General features: G+C 37.1%; 2 protein-coding genes across 2 annotated transcripts in view; one reads left to right on the forward strand and one right to left on the reverse strand.

Annotated features, from left to right (window-relative positions):
• kek2 (leucine-rich repeat, immunoglobulin-like domain-containing kekkon 2 protein) overlaps window positions 1–27,734 on the forward strand; it is a 539,018-nt gene that overhangs the window by 230,578 nt on the left and 280,706 nt on the right. The gene's annotated exons all lie outside the window — the stretch shown is intronic.
• Window positions 663–2,957, reverse strand: LOC149421234 (uncharacterized). The gene has a single exon (XM_089635181.1). It carries the CDS (start codon window positions 2,955–2,957, stop codon window positions 663–665), a length of 2,295 nt encoding a protein of 764 aa, XP_089491307.1.

The raw sequence follows: 27,734 nt of genomic DNA on the forward strand, positions 1-27,734 counted from the left end.
TGCGCTGCAGCAATATTAACAACACCTACTTTAATAATAATGATAATAAAAAAAAATAGTGAACGAACGTTTTATCCCCTTGAAACCGTGTGTACATTTTCTTTACTAAAGAGAATAAAAATTGGCGGTTTTCGTCACATTGACACCTTGATCTGAGAGTTTTTGCAGGGGCAGTAGGAAAACATTAAATTAAACAAGTATTACTTTCCCGAGAACTCTCGGATGAGAAGTGACTGTTTGTACCAGTTACTTCTCTATTTATTGGACAAAATTATACATTAAATTTCACACATGTTCAATGAGAGTAATTAGCGATCACCCTTATCTCTTCACTGTGTTGAACAAAACAAAAACATTAGTTTTTAAATGTATGGTGGCGCCGAAAATCCATTAATATTAACTATAGCAGTCGCACATTAAGGATGTGGAATAATATTATAGTATCATATTTATTTTGACGCAGATATCTAAATGGTTTTATCAAAAATATTAAGGACATCGTAAAAACTTGAGATCTTGTTATCTCATAATGACTTTGGCTCTGCACGTCCGATATACTCCCCACGGTGCAGTCTCTGCTGCGTCCAGCTACTCCGTCGGGCGTGTTCTGTTTCATCCCAGCGTCTCGTGTTTGCAGTTGATGTCATTGCAAGGGGTTTCGGCTAGGCAGGTGTTGTCGTGCTGGTGATTGGATCGGCTGGTGTTGTTGAAGCAGGTAGTATGACGGCGATTTTAATGGCCGGTCTAACATATATTCCGGAACTTGTCTGGATACGGGCTGTCCTGACTTGTCCGTCGGCGGCGGGCACGGCCTCAAGGACGCGGCCACGCGGCCAGCTGTTCCGTGGCAGCGTGGAGTCCATAATGACCACCAGGTCATCCTTCTTAATGGGTGTGACCGGGTTGTGCCATTTTTGCCGAGCTGCCATGGTGGGAAGGTATTCTAGAAGCCACCGCCTCCAGAATATGTCTGCAAGTTGCTGGCCGATACGCCACTGGCGGCGAAGGCATATTTCCTCTTCCTTTTTGCCAAACATGGACAAGAGGGGACGCTTTCCAGCCGACCCTAGAAGAAAGTGGTTGGGGGTCAAAGGCTCTTCGTCGCGTGGGTCAACTGATATGTGAGTGAGTGGTCTGTTGTTCACTGTGAATTCAGCCTCTGCCAGGGCCGTGAGTAAGGTTTCTTCTCTAGGTGCCCGTTCCTTAAGTGTGGTGCTCAGGGCTCTTTTTACTGACCGTACAAGCCTCTCCCAAGCTCCCCCCATGTGGGGCGTCATTGGAGGTATGAAATGCCACTCAATGCCCTGGGTGGCTATGGCATCAAGCATTCTGGCATCGTGGCTCAATGATACCAGAGCGTCTCTCATCTCTGCATCGGCTCCATGAAAATTTGTTCCGTTGTCGGAGTACATGGCTGCGGGTTGTCCCCTTCGCGCAGTCATCCGCTGTATGGCCATGATGGCTGAGTCTGCGGTCAGTGAGGCGGCCAGTTCTAAGTGAATGGCGTGGGTTGAGAGACAAGTGAAGATGGCTCCATATCGTTTTTCCCGATGTCTGCCAACCGTGATCTCCATAGGCCCGAAGTAGTCGAGTCCGCAATGTGTAAATGGGCGGATGTGATGCATCAGTCGAGGTGGTGGTAGCGCCCCCATTAGTGGTGGAGAGGGTTTGCTTCTCCTTATGTGGCAGGTGGGGCAGGCGTGTGCTATCTTCCTGCTTGTAGTGCGCAGACGCAGTACAAAGAAATCGCCCCGCACCTCTGCGACCGTCTTCTCCGTGCTGGGATGGTCCGCCTTCTGGTGGTAGTGGCGAATCAGGAGCTGAGTGTACGGGTGGTCTCCATCCAGGATGACGGGAGTCCGTGCTACACACTTCGTTTTCGCTAGAGCTCGCAGCCGGGTACCCATCCGCAGGGCGCCGTCTTGTCCGAAGAAGGGGTTTAATGGGTTCAGATGACTACCAGTCGGCAGCATTTGGCCTTGCTTGAGGGTGGTCATGTCAGTATTGAAGGCGTCCTCCTGAGACCTTTTTATCCATCTGTCTTCCACCTCCTTGATCTCCTCCGCTCGCAGTGGGCCCCCTACAGATTTGTTAACTTTCATCCGACATTGTTTCACAAAGCGGAGAACCCATGCTGTTGCACGAATCAGCCGTTGCCATGAGGAGAATCTCTCGATGGATGGTAAGGCTTCCCTTGCAGTTGATAGAAGGCCGACGTAGTGAGGCTTAACCTCTAGTGTCTGGTCGTCGGGCCTTTTGACAGGTGCACGCTCTTTTGGCCACGCACTCTCAGGTAAAATGATAAAGGCCGGGCCGGTAAACCACCTTCCTTTGGGTGATAGGTCGGGCACATCTGAGTCCCTTGTACCGATGTCAGCGGGATTGAGCTTGGTTGGCACCCATCTCCAGTCGAGTATGTTGGTTAACTCATCTATTTCGCCCAGTCTGTTTGCCACGAAGGCAGAGTACGTACGTGGGTCAGTTCGTAACCAGCACAATACGGTTGCAGAGTCTGTCCAGAAGTACGTTTGGGATATACGGGCCTGGCTTTCCTTGTGGATGGTCTGGGCTAGTCTTGCCGCAATGAGTCCGGCTTGTAACTCAAGGCGGGGAATGGAGAGGGGCTTCAGTGGCGCCACTTTGCATTTACTGGCCAGAAATGTCGCCTGTAGGGATCCATTTACTTCTTCGGTGTAATAGGCGACAGCGCAGCAGGCTTGTTCTGACGCATCGCAGAAGAGATGTAGGGTCACGCTGTTCTGCTTGAGATGGAGGCAGCGTCTCGGAACTGAAATGCTGTGTGTATTCAACAGGCTCAGCCATTCGGTCCACCTCTGTGTATGTTCAGGGGTAATGGGGTTGTCCCAGCCTATACTCGAGCGCCACACGGCCTGCAGCAGTATCTTCGACCGGATTGTAAGGCAGGAAATGAAGCCTACTGGGTCGAAGATTTTCATTACTATTGAGAGCAGCTGCCTTTTCGTGGGTCGCGTGGCCACTTCTGGGGTGATCGCCTCTTGGAATGAGTACAGGAAGTTATTTATTTATTTATTATTTATTAACGCCCTATTGGGTTTTTACATAATAAGTTGACAGTATATGTATATAAATGTAACATGTACATGGATAAAATAGCTAAATATAATTTATTCATAAGGTAATTAGAAAATAATATGGTAAAGTAAATGTATGAAGGTATAAAAAAGTATGAAGGCTAGACCTTTTTTTTTAAAGCTAATAAATACTACAAGTTAATAATTAGCAAAAAGGTCTAAAATTAGTTGCCTTTTGAAACTCTCAAAGTTATTAACACCAAATATGTCGATAAGTTTACAATATTTGTTTGCAAGGTGATGAATTCTTGGAATTGGTGAGTACAAAGAGTAGTTAGTATTGAGGTTATTGTTACATTTAAAAGTGTCTATGCTTCGAGTTTGTCTGGCAGGTACATTCATATAAATTAATTCCAATAATTCAGGGCTGTCAATGAGAGATTTGATAATTTTGAATAAAAATAATATATCAGTTAGAACTCTTCTATCCGATAGTTTGAGAAGTCTGGTTTCGGTACGTAAGTTATTATAATTTATAAATTCGATGGGAATATTCATTTTAAAATTGATGTACCGAAGAAATTTATTTTGTACCTTTTCTAAGGCTTGAGAATGGACTTTGTAGAACGGTGACCATACTGTTGAATTATATTCTATTTTACTTCGTACTAATGAGCAATATAAATGTTTTAAAGTTAACACATTTTTAAACTTTGCCCCCATTCTCAAAATAAAACCGAGCATTCTCATTGCATCGCTAGTAGTTTCATCGATGTGTAAGTTAAACTGTAGACTTTCGTGGAATAAGATACCGAGATCTAGAATCTGTGAAACTCGAAGAAGATTAGCGCCATTAATGAAATAAGAAAAATGAAGAGGATTTTTACCTTTGTAAAAACTAATAATCTGGCATTTACTAATATTTAGTTGCAAATCATTTTCTGAACACCAAGCAAATAGTTTATTCAGATTCGACTGCAAAATAGCGCGATCATTATCATCTTTAATTATTCTGTAGATCTTCAAATCATCAGCAAATAACAGAACTTTGACTTTGCTAAAAATATTTACTATGTCATTGATGAACAAACAAAATAATATTGGGCCCAGATGAGATCCCTGCGGTACTCCACTTGATGCCGCAAATTTGTAAGAAGTGAATGAATCAACCTTTACCGCTAAGTACCTTCCCAACAGATAACTCTTAAACCATTCAAACATGCTGTTATCAGTGGATGGGTCCCAAACTAGTCCGAGCACTCGTTCCGTCTCCGTACCTCCACCGCTGATCCGCACTGTGGAACTGGCCCGGTCTTCTGTGGGAACACCGGCTATGGCAGCTGGACTGTTAGATGCCCAGCTAGTTAGGTGGAATCCTCCTTTCGCGAGGAGGGTGCTCACACCGTGGACGAGTCAGGCAGCCTCCTGACAACTGTCTACCGCATCTAGGTAGTCATCCATGTAGAATTTAGAACGAATGGCTGCTGCGGCAATCGGGTTTTCATGTTCGTATTCCCCGGCTACCTTGTTCCGGACGAACTGGGCGCTGCTCGGTGAACAAGTGGCTCCGAACATCATAGATGACATCTGGTAAGTATCAGGTTCGTGTTGGTTCGGTAATCTCCAGAGGTAGAGTTGGGACAGCTGATCTTCCCGCCTTATCTTGATCTGCAGAAACATTTCCTTGATATCTGCGGCAATGGCGATGTTTCCCTCTCGAAAGCGCAGAATATTCCCTAAGAGGGAAGACAGCAGGTCAGGGCCGGTAAGCAGCTGGTCATTAAGGGAGGTCCCTCGGCATCGACTGGCGGCGTCAAATACTATCCTGATCTTCCCTGGCTTATTGGGGTTTGTCACCGCAAAGTGCGGCAGGTACCATTTTCTGGGTGCGGTTGTTGACGCTTCCAGTTTAGACAGCTTCCTGGCATATCCTTTGTTGACCAGCTGGCTCATCTTGTCGCTGTAGGCTGTTGCCAGATTTTGATCTGCTGCCAGCTTCTTCTCAAGGGAATGAAGTCGTTTCAGCGCGCACTGCCGGTTGTCAGGCAATGTGGCTTCCGGATTACGCCACAGGAGGCCAGTTTCCCACCTCCCAGTGCGAAGAGGCCGGGTAGTCGTGTTCATTAGTGCGATGGCCCTTTGTTCGCTTGCCTGGGTTCTCACCGCGGCAGTTACGCCAAGAGAGTCGATGGCAAAGTTGCATTTTACCAATTTATTGTCACTGCCAGTCCCGACACCCCCATGGGCGATCCACCCCAGTGCGGTTCGTGACACTATTCGCGTAGTGTCATGGTCTTCGCGCACTTCCCGTGAAACGATCAGATGAGCATTGTCTTGCCATATCAAAAGTTTTGGGGTGACAAGGTTTCCCTGGGCCTGTTGTTCTGGCAGGTTGAGGTCGGAGATCGTGTTGGCGATGATGTAGTAGGTGTCACTGCTATCACATCCTCTTATGGTCAGCTTCACTCGGTGGGAGAGTGTGTCAGAGGTGCACATCCCTTTGGCGCCATGGATCCGTATACCGCGGACTGGGCCGCTCACCCCGATCCGTGTCGCGATGTCAGCGTCGACAAGTGTCACAGTTGAGCCTTCGTCGAAGAGCGCGAACACCAAAACTTTGCTTCCTTGGGGGACGCCCAACAAAACCTGCACAATTTTTAACAGCACGCTCCGGTCCGTCGTCTGGCGTCACAACTTAACCTCACCGACAGCACCTTCCGGTACGAACTGTGGGTCATGAAGCAAACGGTGATGTGGTGATCTGCACCCTCCTATGCCGCACCATGCCTTGGTTTTACAGTCCCGTGAGTGGTGTCGATCCAGACACTTACGACACAGGTTCTTCTGTCGCACCATTGTCCACCAGAGGGCGAGACTTTTCTCCGCGAACTCGGTGCACTCGCGAGTTTTGTGGTTGCCACCGCACTGGCCGCAACTTTCACTAGACAGTTTGCGTATCGTTCATTTTATTTTCGCGAGGCTCACTCCTCTTACGCGATGTAACAAATTCAGCGGGTCTAGAGTCTGGTTAAACTTCTTCACCGTTTACTACATGCACCTGCTCGGTCCGTCACGGTCGAGGTCGCACTGGGTCGATCATCCCGCTGTAGGGTATAGCGTTAGCCATACTTTTCAGAAATGCTGCCAGCTGAGTTATTGTAGCTAGACTCGTAAGACCACGTGTCTCATACAGCCAGGTCATCCGTAGCGTAATCGGCATTTTTGTTGTGATGTCATTCAGTAGGGTGGAGTTGGTCAGGTATCCGTCAGTCCTAAGGATCCTAAGTGATGTCACCAAGTTCTGGACGGTTCCGGAGAAGTCTGCCAGGTCCTCAAGGGTTGCGTCTATTGTGAGATACGGCAGCTTTTTCACCTTTTCCAACATCAACGTGGCTATTGCGCTGGCGCCACCGTATCGCTGCTCGAGGACAGAGAGGATCTCTGGAACTTGAGCGGGATCCATGAGGAGAGGGCCGACTGCATCCCGAGCCTTCCCTTTTAGTGCACGCTGCAGCCGGATGAGGTTTTCAGATGAAGTCATTCTGCAAGTGGTTGTGGATTGGGTGTACTGGGCTTTCCATGTGGGCCACTCGAGCGGGTCACCCAGGAAGAGGGGAAGATCCTTGGCCGTGGTCTGCCTTGCGATTAAGGCGGCCATCCGTGTATTGTCCTCTATCGTGCGAGGGCTTTCTTGGGCACGGGACGTGCGAAAACCCTCTGCTATTGCTGAGGTGATCTGGGACAGCTGATCAGCGCCTTTTTGCACCCACTCGTGAGTGTGCTGTGCTGTCTCATCGGCCGTAGGCAGTGGCGGAAACAGTGGTGAAAAATCCTGACTCGTAGGGAATTGCTGCGATCTGTTATGCGTAAATTCCACTTCTCCAGGTACTGCTGCTTGGGGCTGTCGCTCGGGGTACTGTGGTAGAGTATAATCGGCTATGGGAATGCTTGCCACGGGTGCCGTGTGTCCCGTAGTTTCCGACAGTATGTGCACTGAGCGTGCATTCGAGGCGGGTCCGGGTTTTATGATAGCGTGGCCAGCATTTGAGGCGGGCCGTGTTCCCGGCAGTGTACGCACCGGGCATGCATTCAAGGCTTGCCCGGGTGCTGTGATAGTGTAACCGGCTTTCGAGGCGGGCCACACTCCAGGCGCTGTTTGCACCGGGCATGCATTCGAGGCTTACCCGGGTGCTGTGATAGCGTAGCCGGCATTCGAGGCGGGCCACCCTCCAGGCGCTGTTTGCACCGGGCATGCATTCGAGGCTTGCCCGGGTGCTGTGATAGCGTAGCCGGCATTCGAGGCGGGCCACGCTCCAGGCGCTGTTTGCACCGGGCATGCATTCGAGGCTTGCCCGGGTGCTGTGATAGCGTAGCCGGCATTCGAGGCGGGCCACGCTCCAGGCGCTGTTTGCACCGGGCATGCATTCGAGGCTTGCCCGGGTGCTGTGATAGCGTAGCCGGCATTTGAGGCGGGCCACGCTCCAGGCGCTGTTTGCACCGGGCATGCATTCGAGGCTTGTCCGGGTGCTGTGATAGCGTAGCCGGCATTCGAGGCGGGCCACGCTCCAGGCGCTGTTTGCACCGGGCATGCATTCGAGGCTTGCCCGGGTGCTGTGATAGCGTAGCCGGCATTTGAGGCGGGCCACGCTCCAGGCGCTGTTTGCACCGGGCATGCATTCGAGGCTTGCCCGGGTGCTGTGATAGCGTAGCCGGCATTCGAGGCGGGCCACGCTCCAGGCGCCACGGGGGCTTGGGTAGTTGTGAACCTGGAATCGGCAGGTTGGTGGCCTGCTTGCAGTGCGGCGGATGTCTTTGTTGCTGCTGCCAGGGCTGCAAGTAGGTTGGCGGTGTGCTTAACGTGCTGCTTCTCTCGAGTGCGCAACTCACGGCGCAACATTTGTATTGCATCCTCAGTTGACTCTGACCGTTGGTCATCATCCTCTCCGTCGGACTCCTGGGGGGCCGGGGAACTGTGGGTCAGGATGGGACCCCAAGCTGTGGTTGATTGTTCAATGGAGTCCGAGGCAAGCATAGCTTGATCAGCTTGCTGGGGTGCATCTTGGCTAATGGGAACATCAGTCGGAGAGTTGGAAGTAGGGTCCGGGGCCCGGCGAGACATACGTTTGTCTCGGTCTGCGGGAACGCTGGATGCTGATCGCGACGCCCCGGATGACGTAGAGATTTTATGGCCACTGCGAAGCGAAGGCATCTTTACTGAAGCACAATTGAAGGCGTAATGCGTAGATCCGGCTCGAAGGACCAATTTGTACGGGACCAAGTTAGTGAAGCCCGCACAAATACTGCAAATTCAATAGGGCACCGGCACACATTGACACCTTGATCTGAGAGTTTTTGCAGGGGCAGTAGGAAAACATTAAATTAAACAAGTATTACTTTCCCGAGAACTCTCGGATGAGAAGTGACTGTTTGTACCAGTTACTTCTCTATTTATTGGACAAAATTATACATTAAATTTTACACATGTTCAATGAGAGTAATTAGCGATCACCCTTATCTCTTCACTGTGTTGAACAAAACAAAAACATTAGTTTTTAAATGTATGGTGGCGCCGAAAATCCATTAATATTAACTATAGCAGTCGCACATTAAGGATGTGGAATAATATTATAGTATCATATTTATTTTGACGCAGATATCTAAATGGTTTTATCAAAAATATTAAGGACATCGTAAAAACTTGAGATCTTGTTATCTCATAATGACTTTGGCTCTGCACGTCCGATATAGCTAGTATAAGTATTGCTAGCTTTGAACGCAATTTTTTTAATTGATTTTTAGCCACAAGTTTAGTCTGTAGCCATTTTTTTAGGTTGAAAGGTGATTATCGTGTTTAATGTCAACCGAAGTTTTTCCCCCGATTTTTTGTGATGTAAGTTTTGAACGTATTTTTTCTTTTCAATAAAATGTTATATTTTAGGTAGACAGTTTAAGATTTGTTATTTTATGTGAAGCCCCTGAGACCTAATGTTCTTTCAAATGAAGGTAGTAATAACATCTAAACTGTGTACTGAAAAATAAAATACACCAATTTTTTTCAAATAACTCTAACAATTGTTATCAAGCATCAAAAACGTATGTTCTACATACCACTGCCAGAATTAATTTAGGCCTGAAAGAATTTAAAACGACAATGAACAACGCATTTTTGTCTTTCTTTTTTCTGTTTACCAGTTTAACCGTTAGCGTATTTCAAAACCATTGATCCTAATGTCTATGATCCTTTTCTGCGTTTTTCTAGATGACTTACTCGTATTTCCTTTAGTATATAGTTCACAAAATTTTACCTACTTTTCCTGCTGTATCCTATTTAAGTTCTTCCAATATTTTTTGATACGATTTTTGAAGTGAGAATCGTCTCCATATAATACATTTCCATCACCCAAGAAGAGTTCTAACTGCCCTAAGCCAGTGGGACTGTGGAATCCCCATTTAAGTGTGTTGTGAGGGTGAGGGGAATGTGAGGGAATTAGATTGGTCAGAGGAAGGTTGTGAAGGACCTACCCGGATAATAATTTGAAATGATCCCAACTGTTCGAAGCTAGTGAGAGTCTCACTAGACTATGGTTTCCCCTTTTTGGAGAATGTTATGAGACAGAAGAAAGTTGGAGGGAAGAAGGTGAGTGCAGAAGGTTGGAAAATACCTGACTAATCAGGTCTGGTCACTATACCCAATGTTAAGTTTTGAAATAACAATAAGCGTAGTTGCTACTGGAATTTTATTTATCCAGTTCCTACCCATCTCCAAACATCATCTTGCTGATTTAAAAGGATTTGAAATTTAGAACAAAAGCAAGAACAATGAAATTCAAGCGCATTTGTTTGAAAAAAAACAGAACAAGTTTTGAAGTATTGGAAGCAAGTCGTTTATGGTTAACGTGTGTATAATCTTTGAAAAGAAGGAAGTATTGAAAGTTCGTAATATCGTAAAGTATTCATTCGTTGTGTTGTTTCGACATTACCTCGAGGTTTCGCCGGGGAACTCTTATAAATTATAATATTGTGTTGTGTGCTGCTTCTTGGTAAGTTGTTGATCATCCTGTTTCCTTCTTTCCATACCTCGTTTCATCCCTACACGTATGATCACCCAGTTCTAACAAATATCATTAATTTCGTAAATTGTTTTAAATAATTTTCCGTCCACAATTCATATTCATCTGAATTTGTAATTTAGAAACAGTTTCAGATGCAAGACCAATCTAAAGTCATTTCTAGGAACGCTTAAATTCTGGATTGTGGTCCACAGGGAAACTTTCATTTTAAAAGTTTACTGGCAGAAATTGCCACCAGAAAATAATGAGTAATGTATGGTTTATTAAAAATGAAAAAAAGAGTACAGTTGAGGTTTATGCGTTACCTGTATATAAAAATATCTATATTTGTTTTTAAATGCTTGATTTTTACACCTTACAAGCCCGCTCAAAAATATTTTTAGGCAAACATATTTTCAAGTTAATCTCTGGAACTATTCATAACCTACCTATGTTGAAAGAGGTTAACTTGTACGTTACTAACAAGTATTAAAAACACGTAAGAGATCTAGTGCGTTTTCAATGCTCGTTTTCAACCATTAGATCTTGAATGGTAAAATAATATTCTAATTTGACCACATTTTGTTTTTCTGATATCTTTAATGTCTTATCAATTCAATTTTCTAAGTAACCCTAATTGATCAATTGAGCGTGAATCGAGTTTCAGTCCTTTGCAGTCCCCGGGCAGCTTTGCGCATTCGATAGGGGATTATCAAATGAGGCCAGTACTTAAGTCGGGGTTGCAGACGGATGGAATCTGTCTACGCTACTGTGATCCTCACTGTATTTACTCCATCTCGACCAATTTAAATAATGCTGAGAAGAGACGAGCAGATGGGAGGAACGCTTATCTAAGAAGCTGAAAAAATTATTTGTGAACCAGTAGTGTTTGTACTTATATAAAGTAATCCGTTTTCAGATATGCACTCAATTAAGTGAATAAAATAATATTTGAACAATGAATGTTAATTTTATATATTTAACAAATTAAAATAATTATACGACAATATTATATTACAATGTAGAACATATAAAGGTACAGCAAATGACACTATAATGGTGCATGGTGTAGACAAGGTTATTTATAATAATACATACAATAATAATTTATAAAAAAACATACGACAATAACCACCTACTAACTTTTAACAGTTGATAAGCATTGGTCTCTGTAATTATTGTGACTATCAATAAAAGTAACCTAATCTAAAACTCCGGTACTAAAGCGATACAGTTTTTCTCAATCTACAAAGTGAAATTATTTATCTGATCTACAAGCGCTGATAAACATTAATTAGCAAATAAATCTCCAATAAATTCCAATTAACATTCTGTGGAAAATAAAAATATTGAAGAGAGAAAATAGTGTCGTCACCGCTGAGATCTCTCATTGGTCATCAAATTAGTGTCGTCACTGCGGAGATCTCTAACTGGTTATTAAATCTCCACCCTTACTGTTATTGACTGAGTGTTTGAAATTAAACCAATCACATTGACCATTATTATTTCCAAATTAATTTAAACAAAAAAAATGAAAAATAATACAAGGGCAAATAAATAAAGTACTGACGATAATCCTTTAAATTTTAATCAAATAATTAACCAGCTCTCAAAATCCCTCGATGACAGACTTGATGAGATGAAAAAAAAAAAAATTTGTAAGCTAGACCCAAGATTCAAGGACTTTACAGATCAATTAGAACCTATTATAAAATCAGTGGAATTTTTATCTTCACAAATTGAAACTTTAAACGCCAAAATGTTAGCTTTGAGCAGTAAAACCGCTAAAATTGATTCACTGGAATGCGAAGTTATTCATTCGAAGAACGTTATAAAGGACGTTAATATGAAAACGAATCAACGAAAACAATACGATAGACTATGTAATGTTGAAATTTACGGAGTTCCGATGTCAAGAAGTGAAAACCTTCAGGATATTATAATGAATACTAGCAGTTAAAAACCCGCTCCGCGGGTTTTTTTACTGGTTGGCCCTGCGGGCGGCTCTACTTTGGGTTTCGCTCAGTTTAAGTGATACTAACAACAGTTACATTTAATAGTTAGATATTAGGTAATTCACAGAGAGAGGGTGAATATATATTGTTAAAACACGGAACAGGAAGTAATGAATAATAAAATGTTCAATTTAGCCATAATAAGAATGACAGTTGTTCGGGTACAACTTTACCTTTCCCGAATAATTGCCTAAATGAGTAAAGGTAAATTAATATAGGTAAATATTAGGAATTGCTGGACATGGAAAATACGAAATATTTTTAAGTAAACCATCTGATTTACCTTAATTACTATAAAAGGAATCTAACAACATTTGGGAAATTTTTAATTTTAGCATTTTTATTATTAATTACGTAAAATGAAAATTAGTTTTTGTTGTATGGGATGACAGCCGTAATAATTTCTGTTGATGACATTTTCTTTTGTCGGTATTCCTGCTAGAATTCTTAAACTGTAAAGATACTGAACCACATCGAGTATGTCAGTCGAGTCCGAAGGAACGGAGGAACGTCGTTGTGAAGCTGGAGCGGAGGCAACAAAAGGACGATATCATTGCTGCAATTTCCATGATGAAGGAAATCATAGCAAAAAACATGAACATGCAATGCAATCAGATCATTTAGAGACTTCTCAAAAGAACAAAAATAGAAAATCGGTTGTGTTAAAAACTATAAAATTTACACAATAAAAACTCAAACAACATTTGATAAATTCTTTTAGTGATTTAGAAAAGTAAAAAAAAACAAGACCCTCTTGTCAGTGTTGCTAATATCTGTATATACAAACTGAATTTTATTATATCTTTTAATAAACTATGTATTACTTCTATATAAATAAAACGGAAACTTTACAAATATTATATATTACCAAAATTTAAGAGGTCTATAGTAAAAAACTGATACATCCATTAAAAATATTCAACTCAACAACTATTTGTCTTAATGAGATATAGCTTAAGAATTAATTTTTGAATGATAAATTTAAATGTTGTTGATAAATGCTTTTTGAAACTCGAAATTGTTTTTTATTTTTGAAACTACACTTAACACACATGTGCGTTAGGCCATCGAAATAAACTGTTTAATTGTTAAATACACAATGTATTTGTAAAACAAGGAAATCTGTAATTGTTTCTCAGTAAATAAATTGCAAGAGTATAACTATAAACCAACCAATTTTTAAACTGTTGATTTCCCTGAAATAAAAATTTGTGTTACTAATTCAACAAAATGATAGTTTTTTTTTGGATTTAAGATTAACCCTAAGAAATTTAGATTTAAAAAATTGCGAGAGCAAATATTAAATCAGGATTTCATTAAATATTTCCAAGGTTCACATTACCTATAAACGCACAATTTTTTGTAATTTTAAAAAGCGTTTTTTTTTCAGTTTGCGGATAAAAAAAATATTTAAGAAAATCCCCCCACAATGGTTGTTAGATTTATGAACGTTTGATACATCCATTTTTTCATAAATTCTTTTAAAGAATTTCTTACTTTTGGTACGTTTATACCCATTAAATCACTTGAAATATGTTATTGTTCTGGGAACATAGCGGAAATGGGAAACAGGTCAATACACGCCACTGAGGCATTTTATCAGCAGTTAGCCATTACCTATACATTAAACATTGGGTATAGTCCTACGTGTGTGGGTGTATAATTTTAGAGACTTTTTGTGAAATCACTCTTATTTATCGGTACCTTCCTATAAATAATCCGTAGAGCCGGAAAAGAAACTTCCCTTTCTTCTTTGACCTTCGTTTTATTTATCGCATAAGTTGTTCTGATAACAAGAAGGAATGAGAGATTTTTTATATGAAATAATAACGTCTTTTATTAAGGTCCGAAACATATTTTTACTAGCGAAGTTTCCGAAATGTTTTTGTTGCGTAAAATCAATACCATAAATTACGATAAAATGAGGACTATCTTGGTAGATTGATAATAATCTCTTTGACTCTGTTACCCGCGGTGGAAAATAACAAATTAATTCATTTGCATTCCTCATTTTACGTATTGGATTTAAATAAACATATTTTGACATGATTTGAGATTTTCAAGGAAAAAATATCATAGTGAACTGTTTTTGAGTAATTATGCCGGGTTGCAATGTCCGTTATCAAAGTGGATGAGTAGCACATCTGACCTAATGATGAACACTACTTAACCCTGTCCGAAACGTAGGCTAATGAAGGAAGCAGTGTAACGCGGCACAGTACCCCAAAAATAAATAACCATGAACATTATTTAGTATGTATTAATATACTTCCTACAAAATAATGTCAGTATTGCCCTGGTAGGAGACCACGACCCAGGATCAACGCTTTGATAGAAATAGCTTTTACTAAAGATATTGATCTTAGCTGGTTTGATTCCAAAACTTTTAGTGCACGTCTCCTGTGCTTCTCCCAATTCCTTTAGGCTCACAACATTCCAGAAATTGAGGATGTCGTAGTTCCGGTGTCTGAAGGCTTGGTGGTTTAAAATTCATTTAAAGAAAGCTCTAGTTTTGGGTTAAAATGTTTTCCACCCATTATCATCGTACTAAGTCAATGTTCCAAATACTATTCTAACATTACTCTAGCATTTACTTCAATACCAATGATTTATTTTAGATTTGCCTTTATGCCTTTTACGCTATCGAAAGATGTTCAGCGTTCCTGACAATCTACTGCCAATTCATTGAACAAATAATTGCGTTCGTTTTAGAACGCTTTGTAATACAAAGCATCTAGTTAACAATGTTCATATCTGTTGTGCGCAGAGTGCGTGGAATGGCCCATTACTGCCAAACTAATTTAGCTCCGCTGGCGGCACTTGCAATTGATTGTTATTATCGTTTGTTTATATTAAACGTTTAGCCAGAAACACAATTCAATTCGGATTACACAAGGATACATTTGTACACAGATGAAGTCAGCTAAAATTTATTCGCTAGAAACACACATAGATTAACTTTAACCTGCCTCGCCTCGCGATGACGTGATATCCAAACTAGGAAATTCAAAATTTTACTGTTTTTTCCAATACAGTTTATAAAATAAATACATAAAGTAATTACCCAAGGCACACCTGAAAACATAAAAAAAATGTGTAAAATGTGCACTTCATGTCGCTTTCAGTAAGTTATTATATCGCAAATTTACAATATTATAGGATGTGTTCAAACCGAGACTAATTTGAGTCTTTTAAATGAACTACACTCTTTAAACGCAATCAAATATTTAATGAATTTAGATGTGACCTACTTAAATTATTTATTCATTAAAACATACACAGTACAATTTATTTGATTTTTTGTTATTACGTAGTTTTAGTACCTATTACGTAGGTCCATAAAATATCAATATGTAATTTCGCCTGAGATTGTTCTGAAAACTAATGATTTTAAGTTAAAATCAATGAATTTAAGTTTAGATTTATGTATGAGAAGGTAATAGTTATAAAAGGAAGAAAGTGTATGGAGAGAAAAAAATAAATGGAAATCAAGAATTATAATATGCTCACGAATTGACTGTCAAAACATAGAAGTTTTGAAAAATTAAGAGAAAGTGTTTTTGAAACATGTCACGCTAAGAAATTTAATAAGTTAGTTTTGTATGTTAGAAAGGAATCATGAAAGATGTCTTAGTCTATAATAAGTCTTAGTAATTTTTCATAGTGGGTGTAAGTTGTGATTGCGCGAGTAATTACTGAGTTGTTTGCTGCATTGATATTGTTGGCTTCAATATGAAAAAGTGTAGGGTGCCTGGTACTCCTTGTTGGAACATTTAAACCAATGACGGCTAGCAATTCGGGACTATCTATGTTATTAATCAGCAGATTATATAGAAACAACAGATCTGACAATGTGTGTCTTTTTTGGAAAGTATTATTTATATTTTTGTTGTATTTCTTGAGTAAATGTTTCGAAAATTTATTCTGTATACTTTCTACTAAATCTATGTATACCTTATATTGAGGATTCCATATGGTCGTTGTTAATATCGTTGCTTTCAATTTGATTAAATGCAGTTGTTATAAAAAAATGTGAACAAAAACAAAGGCGACTCCAAAAAGCTTTTTAATTAAAAATGTGACACGAAAAAAAAACATTCTGAACGGATTACGGTCGAGAGTGGGAATTTACATACAACACAAATGTTTCCACATTTCCTTTCAAAAGAGTGCTCTTAGCTTAATGCGAAGACTGTTTAAAAATACTAAAGGTATTCGCGCAAAGTTCCCAATTTCCATAAAAGAAATCAGGAAAAAGCTTCACATTGTATGTGAAACACCTCTACAGGCGAACGCGAGCTTTCCAGCAAAAGCTAACGTGAGCTTTCATTTGAAGGCACTATGTTAAACCAGCCGGAGCTAAATTGAGCACTCAGCTTTCCCACATTCAAAATATACTAACATTCTTGAGCAACATTCTAGATTTAAGCTTAAAATTTAATAAATTTATTATTATGCAGGAGAATTTCACACATTTAAAGTATTTGTATAAAGTTACATTCAATTTAAACGCGTTTCGTGCTCTGGAGTTCAGGAAGATAAGACATGATCAGGCTTTTATATCGGCGTGTCTGGCCTATTAAGTTTTATTTTGAAATATAATACGAAATGTGCCCCGAATGATAACAAGGTGAATCACATATTTGAGGCGGGTCATGTCATGAGTCGGAATCGTGAAAGTATAGGTACGTATGAATGTTGATGAAGAACAGAGTTTCTCTGAGTCTTAGTTTTTTTTCGTTTAACCCGGAAACATTGAATTAAAAATCTATACAACTTCGTTATCTAATATTTTACATGATTGCCACGTTACAAATATTGAATGGTTTTCCAAAGTAAATTGACCAACATACAAGAGTAATTTAATTAAATTTAATCCAAGAATAGACTAACTTTGGGCGTTAAAAATTCCCACCTGAAATAAAATCGGCCTTTTACACTGATAAAAATTTAGGTAAATACATAATTAATACTAAAGATAATAAGGATAAACTAAACCACTTGGGCATGTATAAACATAATTGCATAGATTGTTCTGCTTTATCGAAAATATCGAAAAAAAACGGCCCGGAAAGTCTACGTAAGAGTAAAAGAACATTTACTCATATAATAATGCTTATTCAGAATTCGTGAATCATTCAAAAGAAACTAATCGCTCAATAGAAAAAAATTCGAAAACTAAAATATTACATAAAAATGGAATTGGAATAGATTAAATAATTTAGAAGCCCTCGAAATTAAAAAAAAGCCGTTAGTAATAATGTAAACAATTTTTTTTTAAATCTTCATACAATAGTATATGCTAGTGCTATTACTGTTTGTAATAAGTTAGGAATTAAATTAACATCCTCTGATGATAGATCATATAGTTATAGTAAACCAGAATGGCAGATCAGATTAGAAAATGATGTTGTATTTTTAAGAAGTAACATAGCTAGAATAATAGAATATAAAAATGGAAATAGAAGTAGGAAAATTTTGAGACATGTAGATGAAATTGGGAGAAAATTTGGTTATAACATAGATAGTCATAATAATGAAAATATAATCAATGATTTTTTGGATTTATTAAAACAAAAATTAGGCGTAAAAGCTAGTAGATTAAAAATATATAATTATACGTATAGTAAAAAAAAATTATACCAGATTATTCCAGAAAAATAAAAAAATATTTTATTCCAAACTTGACGATAAACAAAATATTATTTCGAATAATAATATTCCATTGCCATCCGAATCAGATGTGCGCAATTTTTGGACTAAAATTTGGAGTAAAGATATAAAACATAACGAGTCAAGTCCCTGGATAGAAAATGAAGAACTCAATTTTTCAGGCATTAAACAAATGAGTTTTTCTAATATATCGGTTTAATTGTTAACCAACATTATTAAAAATACTCATAATTGGAAAGCCACGGGTTGCGATTGGATATATAATTTTTGGTACAAACGTCTGACTACTTTATTTTTTTTTTTTTTTTCACATACATTTTTTTTACATCCTCTTTTGCCAAAAAATCTTTCAAAATTTGTCAGTCAACCTCAAAATTTTCCAAATTTTCTAACTAAGGGCATTACTTATATGTTGCCCAAAAGAGAAAATATTAATAATCCCTCTCAGTACAGACCCATTACATGTTTACCGACAATATAAAAAATTTTAACCTCTTCCTTGACAGATGTAATATATACTCATTTAGATGAAAAAAATATTTTATCTGAACAACAAAAAGATTGTCGCAGAAAACATATGGGATGTAAAGAACAATTAGTTTTTGATTCTGTAATTCTAAAACAGATTCAAACTCGAAAACGTAATTTACATACTTGCTATATAGACTACCAAAAGGCGTTCGATAGTGTCCCGCACTCGTGGCTGATCAAAGTATTAAATATATATAAAATTAACCCCATTTTTATTAGCTTTTTGGAAAATATTATGTCCTTTTGGAATACCAATTTATTTATCAATTTAAAAGGTAAGAAAGTAGTAATACCGGGCATTTCAATTAAAAGAGGAATTTTTCAAGGAGACTCACTGAGTCCTCTTTGGTTTTGCTTAGCATTGAATCCTCTATCTAAAATGTTAATTAAAAGCATGCTTGGAATAAAAGTTAAGGGTAATACAAGGGAGAGTATTACATTTCGCATTTATTATTTATGGATGATATAAAACTATTTTCGAATTCTGAACAAAATTTAGAGAAAATGATCGAGGTAGTTAAAAACTTTTCAGATGATATCAAAATGACTTTTGGTTTAGATAAATGTAGAACGATCCATATAGAGAAAGGCAAACTTGTAGATGGGGACGAGAGTATATTTAGAAATTTCCAAATTACTAGTATGAAAAGGGATGAGGTTTATAAGTATTTAGGATACCCACAATCAAATAAATTAGACCATACTAGTATTAAAAATGATATTAGGATTAAATTTCAAACTAGGATCAGGAAAATTTTAAAATGCAATCTATCTGCTAAAAATTTAGTAAAAGCAATAAATACTTGGGCAATACCTCTATTAACGTACTCATTTGTCATAATTAAATGGTCCAATACAGATTTAGATAACTTAGAAAGATTAATTAGAACTACGCTAACAAAGTTTAATTGCCATCATCCAAATTCAGCTATAGAACGAATTAATTTACCTAGAAATTTAGGAGATAGATGTATAGTCAAAATAACTTCTTTGAAACATAATCAGGTAGAAATGCTAAGAACTTTATTCCATAGGAAAGCTCATAGCTCAGAAATGCACAAAATAATTTGCAAGGCAGATAGAAATATTACAACTTTAAATTTATACGATGAGAATGCCAACATTTTTATAAATCCCAACCGAGAATTATTAGATTCCTGGTCAAATAAAATTTTACACGCAAAACACTTCAATTATCTCAACCAAACGTACGTTCACAAATTTTCGTCAAACAAATGGTTGAGTATTGGAGAGTTGAGCGCAGAAATAGAAGGATTTATGCTTGACATTCAGGATAGAGTCATTAATACAAAAAAATATAGGAAGCATATAATCAAAGATACAAATCAAATTGATGATTTGTGTAGAAAATGTTTGGTTTTTCCGGAAACTATAGAACATATTATATCAGGATGTTCTATATTAGCACCGTCCGAGTATACATTTAGGCACAATCAAGTTTTAAAAATAATTCACCAAAGTTTGGTAATTAAACATAACTTGATTGACTGCCGTAATATAATCCCATATTATGAATACGAACCAAATTCATTTTTAGAAATTGAATTTTATAAAATATATTATGATAAAACAGACCGAACGATTACTCATAATAGACCCGATATAGTTTTACATGACAAAATCAAAAAAAAAACTTATATCATTGATGTCGCTATTCCAAATTCCAAAAATGAAAAAATAGGAAAATGCACAGATTTAGGAAATGAAATAAAAAAAAATTTGGCATTCTCAGACTATAAAAATATTACCATTCGTTATTTCGGCTACTGGCATTGTACCTAGCTCTCTCATAAAAAATTTAGGCGTATTAGAAAAATCAAAAAAATTATACATAATGATGCAAAAGTCGGTCTTTTGAATACATGTAGGATAACGAAAGATTTTTAAATATTTATGTTGAGGGATCAGTAGGATTTATAGGCCCTGTTAGGAGTTCTACCGAGCCGAACCCTCTGATATGAAAATATCTGGAGTTTGTGAATTATTTTCCCATTTGATCTCTGGTGAGTTGACGTGTTGTTCTTGTATTGTTTTGTATTTATTTTGCTTACATAATGCACTTGCATAATGTTGATTGACTAGATGATCATTTGTAGAAAAGTGTGTGGAAGAGTTTAGTTTTTCCTATGGGGAAGATTTAACCCGGACATAAAATCGGAAGTTTAAAAAAAATTTTTTTTTTTTTTAATGGTAGTCCCATATATAATTTTTTCCGTTAATCTATGCTGAAACTCTCCCCCTCACCAACCCGTCCTTCATAAGTTTGCCCCTCTTTTTCTATGTGTATCTCTTTCTTTCAATTTTGTATCTCTAACACTTATTGTTTTTATTTACTTATACATATATGTGCCTGTATCTAATTATTTTTAGTTAATCAAAAGCCCTGACGTAGCTTGGGAAAAGCGAAACCCGGTTGGCCATCTTTATTAATTCAAAAATACTTTGTGGTGTATTACAAAGTATGTTTTGTATAATATATAATGTCGCACCATATAGTATTTGCTTCTTTCGAAAAAAAACATAAATTGATAATATTTATTTACTTAAAATACTTTTTTTTTCGCTCTCAAAACATACCTACTACCTATACTTTTATGAAAAAATATGTTTATTTGATTAAAATTCAAATTACAGAATGATAAGAATCAGCCGAAGATCAAATAAAAAATACACCGAAAAACACGTAAAAATATATTTTATAAGAATGTTATAATTGATTTAGCAAGCATCACAAGAAGAAAATATAGTACTAAAACATTTCCGTATTCACAGCTACAATATTAATAATATGCCATGGGCTCACAGAGACGAAGAGAAAAACAGTAAAATGAAAAATAATTCCAAATACGAGTACTTCTATCATTGGGTCATCACCATCAATAATGGAGTTTGTTACGAGGGAAAATATGAAAGCAAATCTGAAACATTATGTCATATAAACTCGCTGAAATTGATTTTGCATGTGAAGTTTTATAGTTTTCATAAAAAAATAGTTTTTATTTATTATGTGGGCAATGTATTGTTTGTTGTTATTATTATGTACGTTGTAATGACTGTTATGAATATTTGAGGTCCCTAGAAACAAAAGCGGTACTGTCCACTTTCTTAAAATGTTGTAAATCACAAAAAAACGTATTATTCATCAATATGAAGGGAAAATTAAGAATTAGGAAAGTAAACAGATCAAGAATAATATTTTAAGTCATTTAAGTATGTAATTGCCGCGGTTTCTTTAAAAAGCTGTTTTATTTCACAAATATTTCGACACTGCCGGTTTTGATTTAAATGACAATTTTGAAGAATGTGTTTATTTGTTAAATTTTAAAAATAAAATTTAAAACCCAAAACAAATTTAGTCTATGCACGAAATGCTTTAAGTTCACTCACTACGTTTTTATCATATTGAGAAATCTTCTGAATTCCGAGATGTGGAAATTGAATTTAAAATATTGTTAAATTATTTTAATTTAAAATAGAATCAATAATTTTTGTATTAATAAAAAACACTTTCAAATTCAATAGGATTTCTACTAAATAAATGTTAAGACAATAAGAAAAAAGTATGATTATTATTAATGGATATTTACATTTTATTGTAAATATCCATGGCCCAGCCGACACGACTCTTGGATGCTTACCAAATTTATGCGATCAAACTACAGATATATCTACAAATGGCATATTTTGACATTCGCCTAAAACGTAATGGTGTTTGCTTTTTTCTTTGCCTTCCATTTATGTGGTTGTTTTACACGTTCCTTACTGATTCTGGTGGCGAAATCTAGGGGGAAGTTTCCATTCTTCAAATATATTACATTGACCCAAAATAAATGGTTATTTCAATACAAACAATCACTAATTATCGAAAGATTCACTTGTCATTGCTGCACTAGTTTGTATGAATTAAGGTATGGTGGCCATTATGAATGGAGTGTCCTGATTGGTTACTTGAAAAACTGCCACTTTTGCTTCGAAGTGAGGTGAACACAACAGCAAAACTTTAAAGCCATAATAGTATGGATTAATTTCGTTTACGTTACAAACAGATATATTATCGAAAAATAATGAAGCATTCTCTATAAAACTGCACTTTCAATTCATTTTTGATTGGTGGGGAACTTTCCCGCTTTTTATTGTAGGGGCCTGGTTTGATTCATTGTGGTATTGTTTGAATGCTGATAATATATATATATATATAAGAAAAAAATATAAATAAAAAAATATTTATTTATAAATATATATATATATATATATATATATATATATATATATATATATATATATATATATATATTTATATATATATTTATAAATAAATATTTTTTTAAGACAAATATTCCCGGGTTATTAATAACCTGACAATATTTTAAAATCTCCTACGACCACTACGGTAAGCGAAAAATGTTGCCTGTGTTGTGATGGAGGATTTAGCCAATGAAGAATTAAACACACCACGCCTGGGTGGGACTTAAATGCGATGCCAACTCAGCCACTGACCGGTCAGTTTAATGTATTACCTATAAATAACTTTAACTAGTAAATCAAAATTAAACTAAGATTTTTGTAATTAGGTATTTAAATACCTTAAAAAATAAATCATTAATATTTTATGTAACATTTTATTTTATTTCAATAAATATACATTTTTTCAAAGAAATGTAACCTTCCTAATGACAATTATTTATTAAAACTTTTAGGCCGGTAAGTACGAGTACCATAATACTAATTTTATTTTTGATCTTGTGAACTCTGGCGGGATAAAAAGAAAATAACACAGGTCTGCAAATTGACATTTTTGAAATTTTTTTAAATGGTAATTGTTGCATTATATGTATTTCGGAATGCTGAATTCGAGAATGCCATCCATTTTGACCCATCACGTAAGGATTTTCCGCAAAGTGGAAATTAAAATATAGGCAAAACCCGCCTTACACTACTTCGGTAGGGAATGTTCAAAAGAAAAAAATCATAAAATTATAGAAATTTAATTAATTTTAAGTCATAATATATTTAATTTACATCATATGCAATTATAAATCTTTATAAAATATGCTCTTTTTGGTTTGGAAGCTTCGTTTTGTGCTTTTTCGTTTGTGGGACGTTATATTTTCCCTATGCAACATCCAGCAGTTGTCGCCCATCATATTTGTATCCCATCGACCTTGATACCTTCTCTTCATTTCCTTGATATCTTGTTGAAACCTCTCACCTTGCTCTTCACTAAGTGCACCAAGATTTTAAATCTCGGATCAGGTCATTTAATTAAGCTTGAGAAAATTGTTGAGGTCCACTGGAGTCGCCTACTTGAAACTCGTGACTAGAACTTTCTTCTGATTCACTTTCTGATGATGGCAAATCGTCCAGGATTTGGGGTTCTTGTGGTGTAGGAATGCCAGGTCCGCGAGGGACTGGGCGGAGTGCTGAACCCATGTTTGGGTAGCAAATTTGTTTTTTTTATTTTTGGTATTATACCCTTGCACATTGCACGAACAAAAGTAGCAGCAGTCTGTGGTTTCGAGGCTCTCTCCCAATATATATGATTCAAAGCTGACTAATTTTATCGTCATGAGTTACTAAATGTTTTGTTTCAGTCTATAAAATTTAATATATCTGCTATTAATAAGTTGTAAATAATAAAAAACATATATGTCGGCAATAAACCCCGTTTTGCGACTTAAGATAGGCAATCCCACAGTATTTTGCGTTTTGCGGAAAAACCTTACGTGATGGAATTTTTTTGATAATTTTCCCGAATTCAGCAACCAAAAATACATGGGAATTACCTCTTATTTCAAAGAAAAAAAAAACGTTGCAGACCTGTGTAAAATGTTCACTATTTAGAACCAAAACTGGAACCGGAACGTAACAAACAAATTTACAGACATAAGAAATGCCAAACGGTCGAGTTAAATAAATAAATTCGCTACGCTCAGTGAATCAAAACTTGAACGACGTTTTTTAGTGATTTTGTTAATAAATAAAAAAATATAGTCAATATTGTATGGAATTGGCAAGAAAATGGGGAGTAAGAAAGTAGAAAAGTACCTTACTTTTCAGATCTGGTCACCAAACATGATTAAAGCCATTTCAAGAAACGTTTTAATTCTTAATGATGGTCTTTCAGTAGAGTATCTACCACATTTGAATAGGGCGCAAGTATACGATGTATTATTTCATATGAACTTTATATGTATTCATTGAAGACAATATTAGCGCTTTTCAAAACGAAGAATAGAAATGGAAAAAAAACATTAAAAAGATATGGTCGCATCTAGGAACACACACATATGAGAAATATCACAATTTCATGTGATAAATTTTAATCCTAGTCATTCCAATAATTCATTCCTAGTCAATGACCTTACCCCATCGATCACATATGTATTGAATACTCTCATAATTACCTCCTTCTAATCTATAGTCATTTTTTGCTGATAAAGCTGTCTTTTTGACAGTTTTATCATCTGTGTGAAGTTTTAGCGCGGGAGAGTGAGAAAGAAAGAGAGAGAGGGAGAGAGAGAGAGAGAGAGAGAGATGCGTAAAATGTAAATATGTACCACTCTATTTTATGGATAGAAACAGGGAAGTGGTTTTCCACAGTTTCCAGGCGGTTTTTTTAGACCCCTCTGCATTCCATCTTGAGGCTTTTTTTCAAAGCCTATGTGTCTACCCAGAACTTGAATAGCAAGGGTGTTTGCTGCTTACAGCACGGTAACCATCAACCTATGTGACTTAAAAAATAATAATTTCGTAGATGGTACGAAGCTATCTCTAGATTCTTGATCTGTAGGCAGGTATATCAGTTGATTTTAAGCTCAGTTTAGTAGAAATGTTAAGCTTAGCGCTGCTTGGTACATGATCCGTATATAGATCGTAGCCTACATACTACCAATATTATACGTATTGTCTATGATTTGAATAAAGGAAAATGTTTCTTTTCTGTCAAACCAAACTACTATCGACATGTGGTATATATCTATGTTCTCTACTGTAATCGGAAGATCTTTCAAAATGTCAATGACGGCAGTTGATTTTTGATAAACTTCCATTCTTCAATCAGCATAGTGCTATATGCGAGAAACTAATTTTAAATAGTGTTTCTTTTGCTGGAGTCAGTGCTCTATTCATGAAATTATGACAATCTAACCGCTGAAAACAAGCTGTCCTGATATTGAAAAATCCCTTGCCGGACTATTTTCAATTGATTATCAATTAATGACATCGATAGTCCCCATCGATCGATGAATGTAATAGTCCATACCAGTGCAATCTGATAAAATTGGTAACTTTACATAAATTTCGGCGAGATGAAAATATGCAATACCATTTACGTAAACGTCAAGATTGACATGTGACTGCTAACGCCTCGGCGTCAAAAAAAACTATTCTAGGGCTTACCAAAACCAGCAGGGTAACTACTTAGGGTATTATCTCATTTTAACCACAGAAAAAAACTAGCTATTTAATATTTTACATTGACTATGGATATTATTCTATAAAGGCCCATTATATCAATCAGTGACATTTATTTCTTCGCTAGTTTTTTTTTTTTATTTTTCTACACGATGAATTGGAAACTTCCCCAGGGATCCATCAAAAAATATTTTAAGATTTTAGTAATACGTTAATCAGAAATAATTAAAATAAACCCCACGAAAAACTAGCTTTCCCAGACCTGCTAGGGCAAAGTCGACCGTAGGTCCGTCCATTACGCTGGGCCGCGCGCTGTTTATTGTTTTAGGCGACTTCATCACTTATGTCGTTTAGATTCCCACTTTATTTTTGAGATTTGATAGGGAAAATTCAACCGTGGGTATATCCAGTAAAGCAAGGCCGCCTCACGCATACTTTTGTACATGGCTACTTCTCTTACGTCGTTAGGATTCTGGCTTTATTTTAGGGTATTTTCTCGTCTTAACACGATTTTTGTGAAAAATTGCGTTAAGGGTGTTTGAGTAGATATTTAGTAATTTCAAGCTTGATTAAAAAACTTTGTTATTCGATGCAATGAAATATTTTAGGCCGGACCGGTTTCACCCTGCTATGGGCATCTTCAGTCTCGTAAAACGCAACATGATGATTCATAAATAAGGTAAAATCATAAAAATATACGTAAACTTTATTTACATAACCTACATCGTATATTTTTTCTTTGGATAATACCTTTTTTACTTTTTACAGTTTTAAAGTAATACCTATATACTACAGTTTATGTTTCATTAGAATTCGAAGGATTTAATTCCAGTACAAAACCCTACGTTTCAATAACTTTATTCACGTTTTCAACATGTGTCTCAAGATATGTGTAGATTAACCTACTCACCTTCACAAGGCTCATATTTTGTAAAACAGTTTTAGACATTTCTGTTAAAAAAGCAGATATTTTTATCAACATGATACGTGATGCCCAAAATACGCCACAACATAAAATACATTAAAAGTGTTCCATCAGTAGAATTATGTGGCTGATGATGGTAGAAAGCACATATTGTCAAATAAAAATATTGTACAACACACATTTGACGGATGGACTCCCCACGCTTATTTCTCTTGTGGACACAGACGAGAATAAGGGTGTGGGATGGGCGTCCCGAGGAACACGTCAGCACAAAAGTCTTCAAAGGGTGGCACCCGCCCTCCCGTCTGCCGCCCCGCCTACTGGGAGCCCTTTTCACTCCCCATCCTACTCCCCTTATTCTCCGCCCCCGCATTTCACGTAGGACTGGCTGGCGACACTGTCACACCTCTGGCGCTGTGGAGACAGCTAAATTGTAAAATGTGGTGTTTGAAGGCATTTGAGAACGAGGCGAATGGATGTTTTTCAAATTGGAGTTATGATTTTTTATGACTGCGTGGATGATTTTTATTTCTCATGTTTCTGAGTTCTGGAGTATGTCGCATGATATGATTTAAAAAATATCTTTGTTATTATAGTAAATGAACGATTTTATAAATAAGAGTGATATATTTTTAGGCAGATAATCAGGGCAGACGTGTAATTGGAGATTCAGGTGAAGGGTGTGCTTATGTACGTAAATGTGATACCATGTTGCCAACTCCAACCCTCCAAGAGCTATAAAATAAGAAAGAGTTTGCTGAAGTAAATATTTTTGTCGATAATTTATACGAATTCAGAAAAAAATTTCTACTGTTACTTTAAAGTATTTTGCGCTAATTTGTGTCTCTATTTTTGTATCTTTTGTCTCTTGCTTTAATATTTTAGAATTTTGTATATTTATTTGTTTTGTTTTTACTGTTTACTATTTTTTACGTGTATGCAAATTAATGTATCCTATGTCTGAGTCGATTTTTGTTATTGCAAGTGAATAAACTGGGTTTTTATAGCCGAATTGTGAGAAAATCTGTAAGAACTTAGTATAAATAAATAACAC

The sequence above is a fragment of the Hesperophylax consimilis genome, chromosome 9 (assembly GCF_061612785.1).
Source record: "Hesperophylax consimilis isolate HC1 chromosome 9, BYU_Hcon_1.0, whole genome shotgun sequence".
In the NCBI taxonomy this organism is placed as follows: domain Eukaryota; kingdom Metazoa; phylum Arthropoda; class Insecta; order Trichoptera; family Limnephilidae; genus Hesperophylax; species Hesperophylax consimilis.

Coding starts and splice junctions, on each gene's coding strand:
- LOC149421234 (XM_089635181.1), bottom strand. CDS start 2,957: ATGAAAATCTTCGACCCAGTAGGCTTCATTTCCTGCCTTACAATCCGG.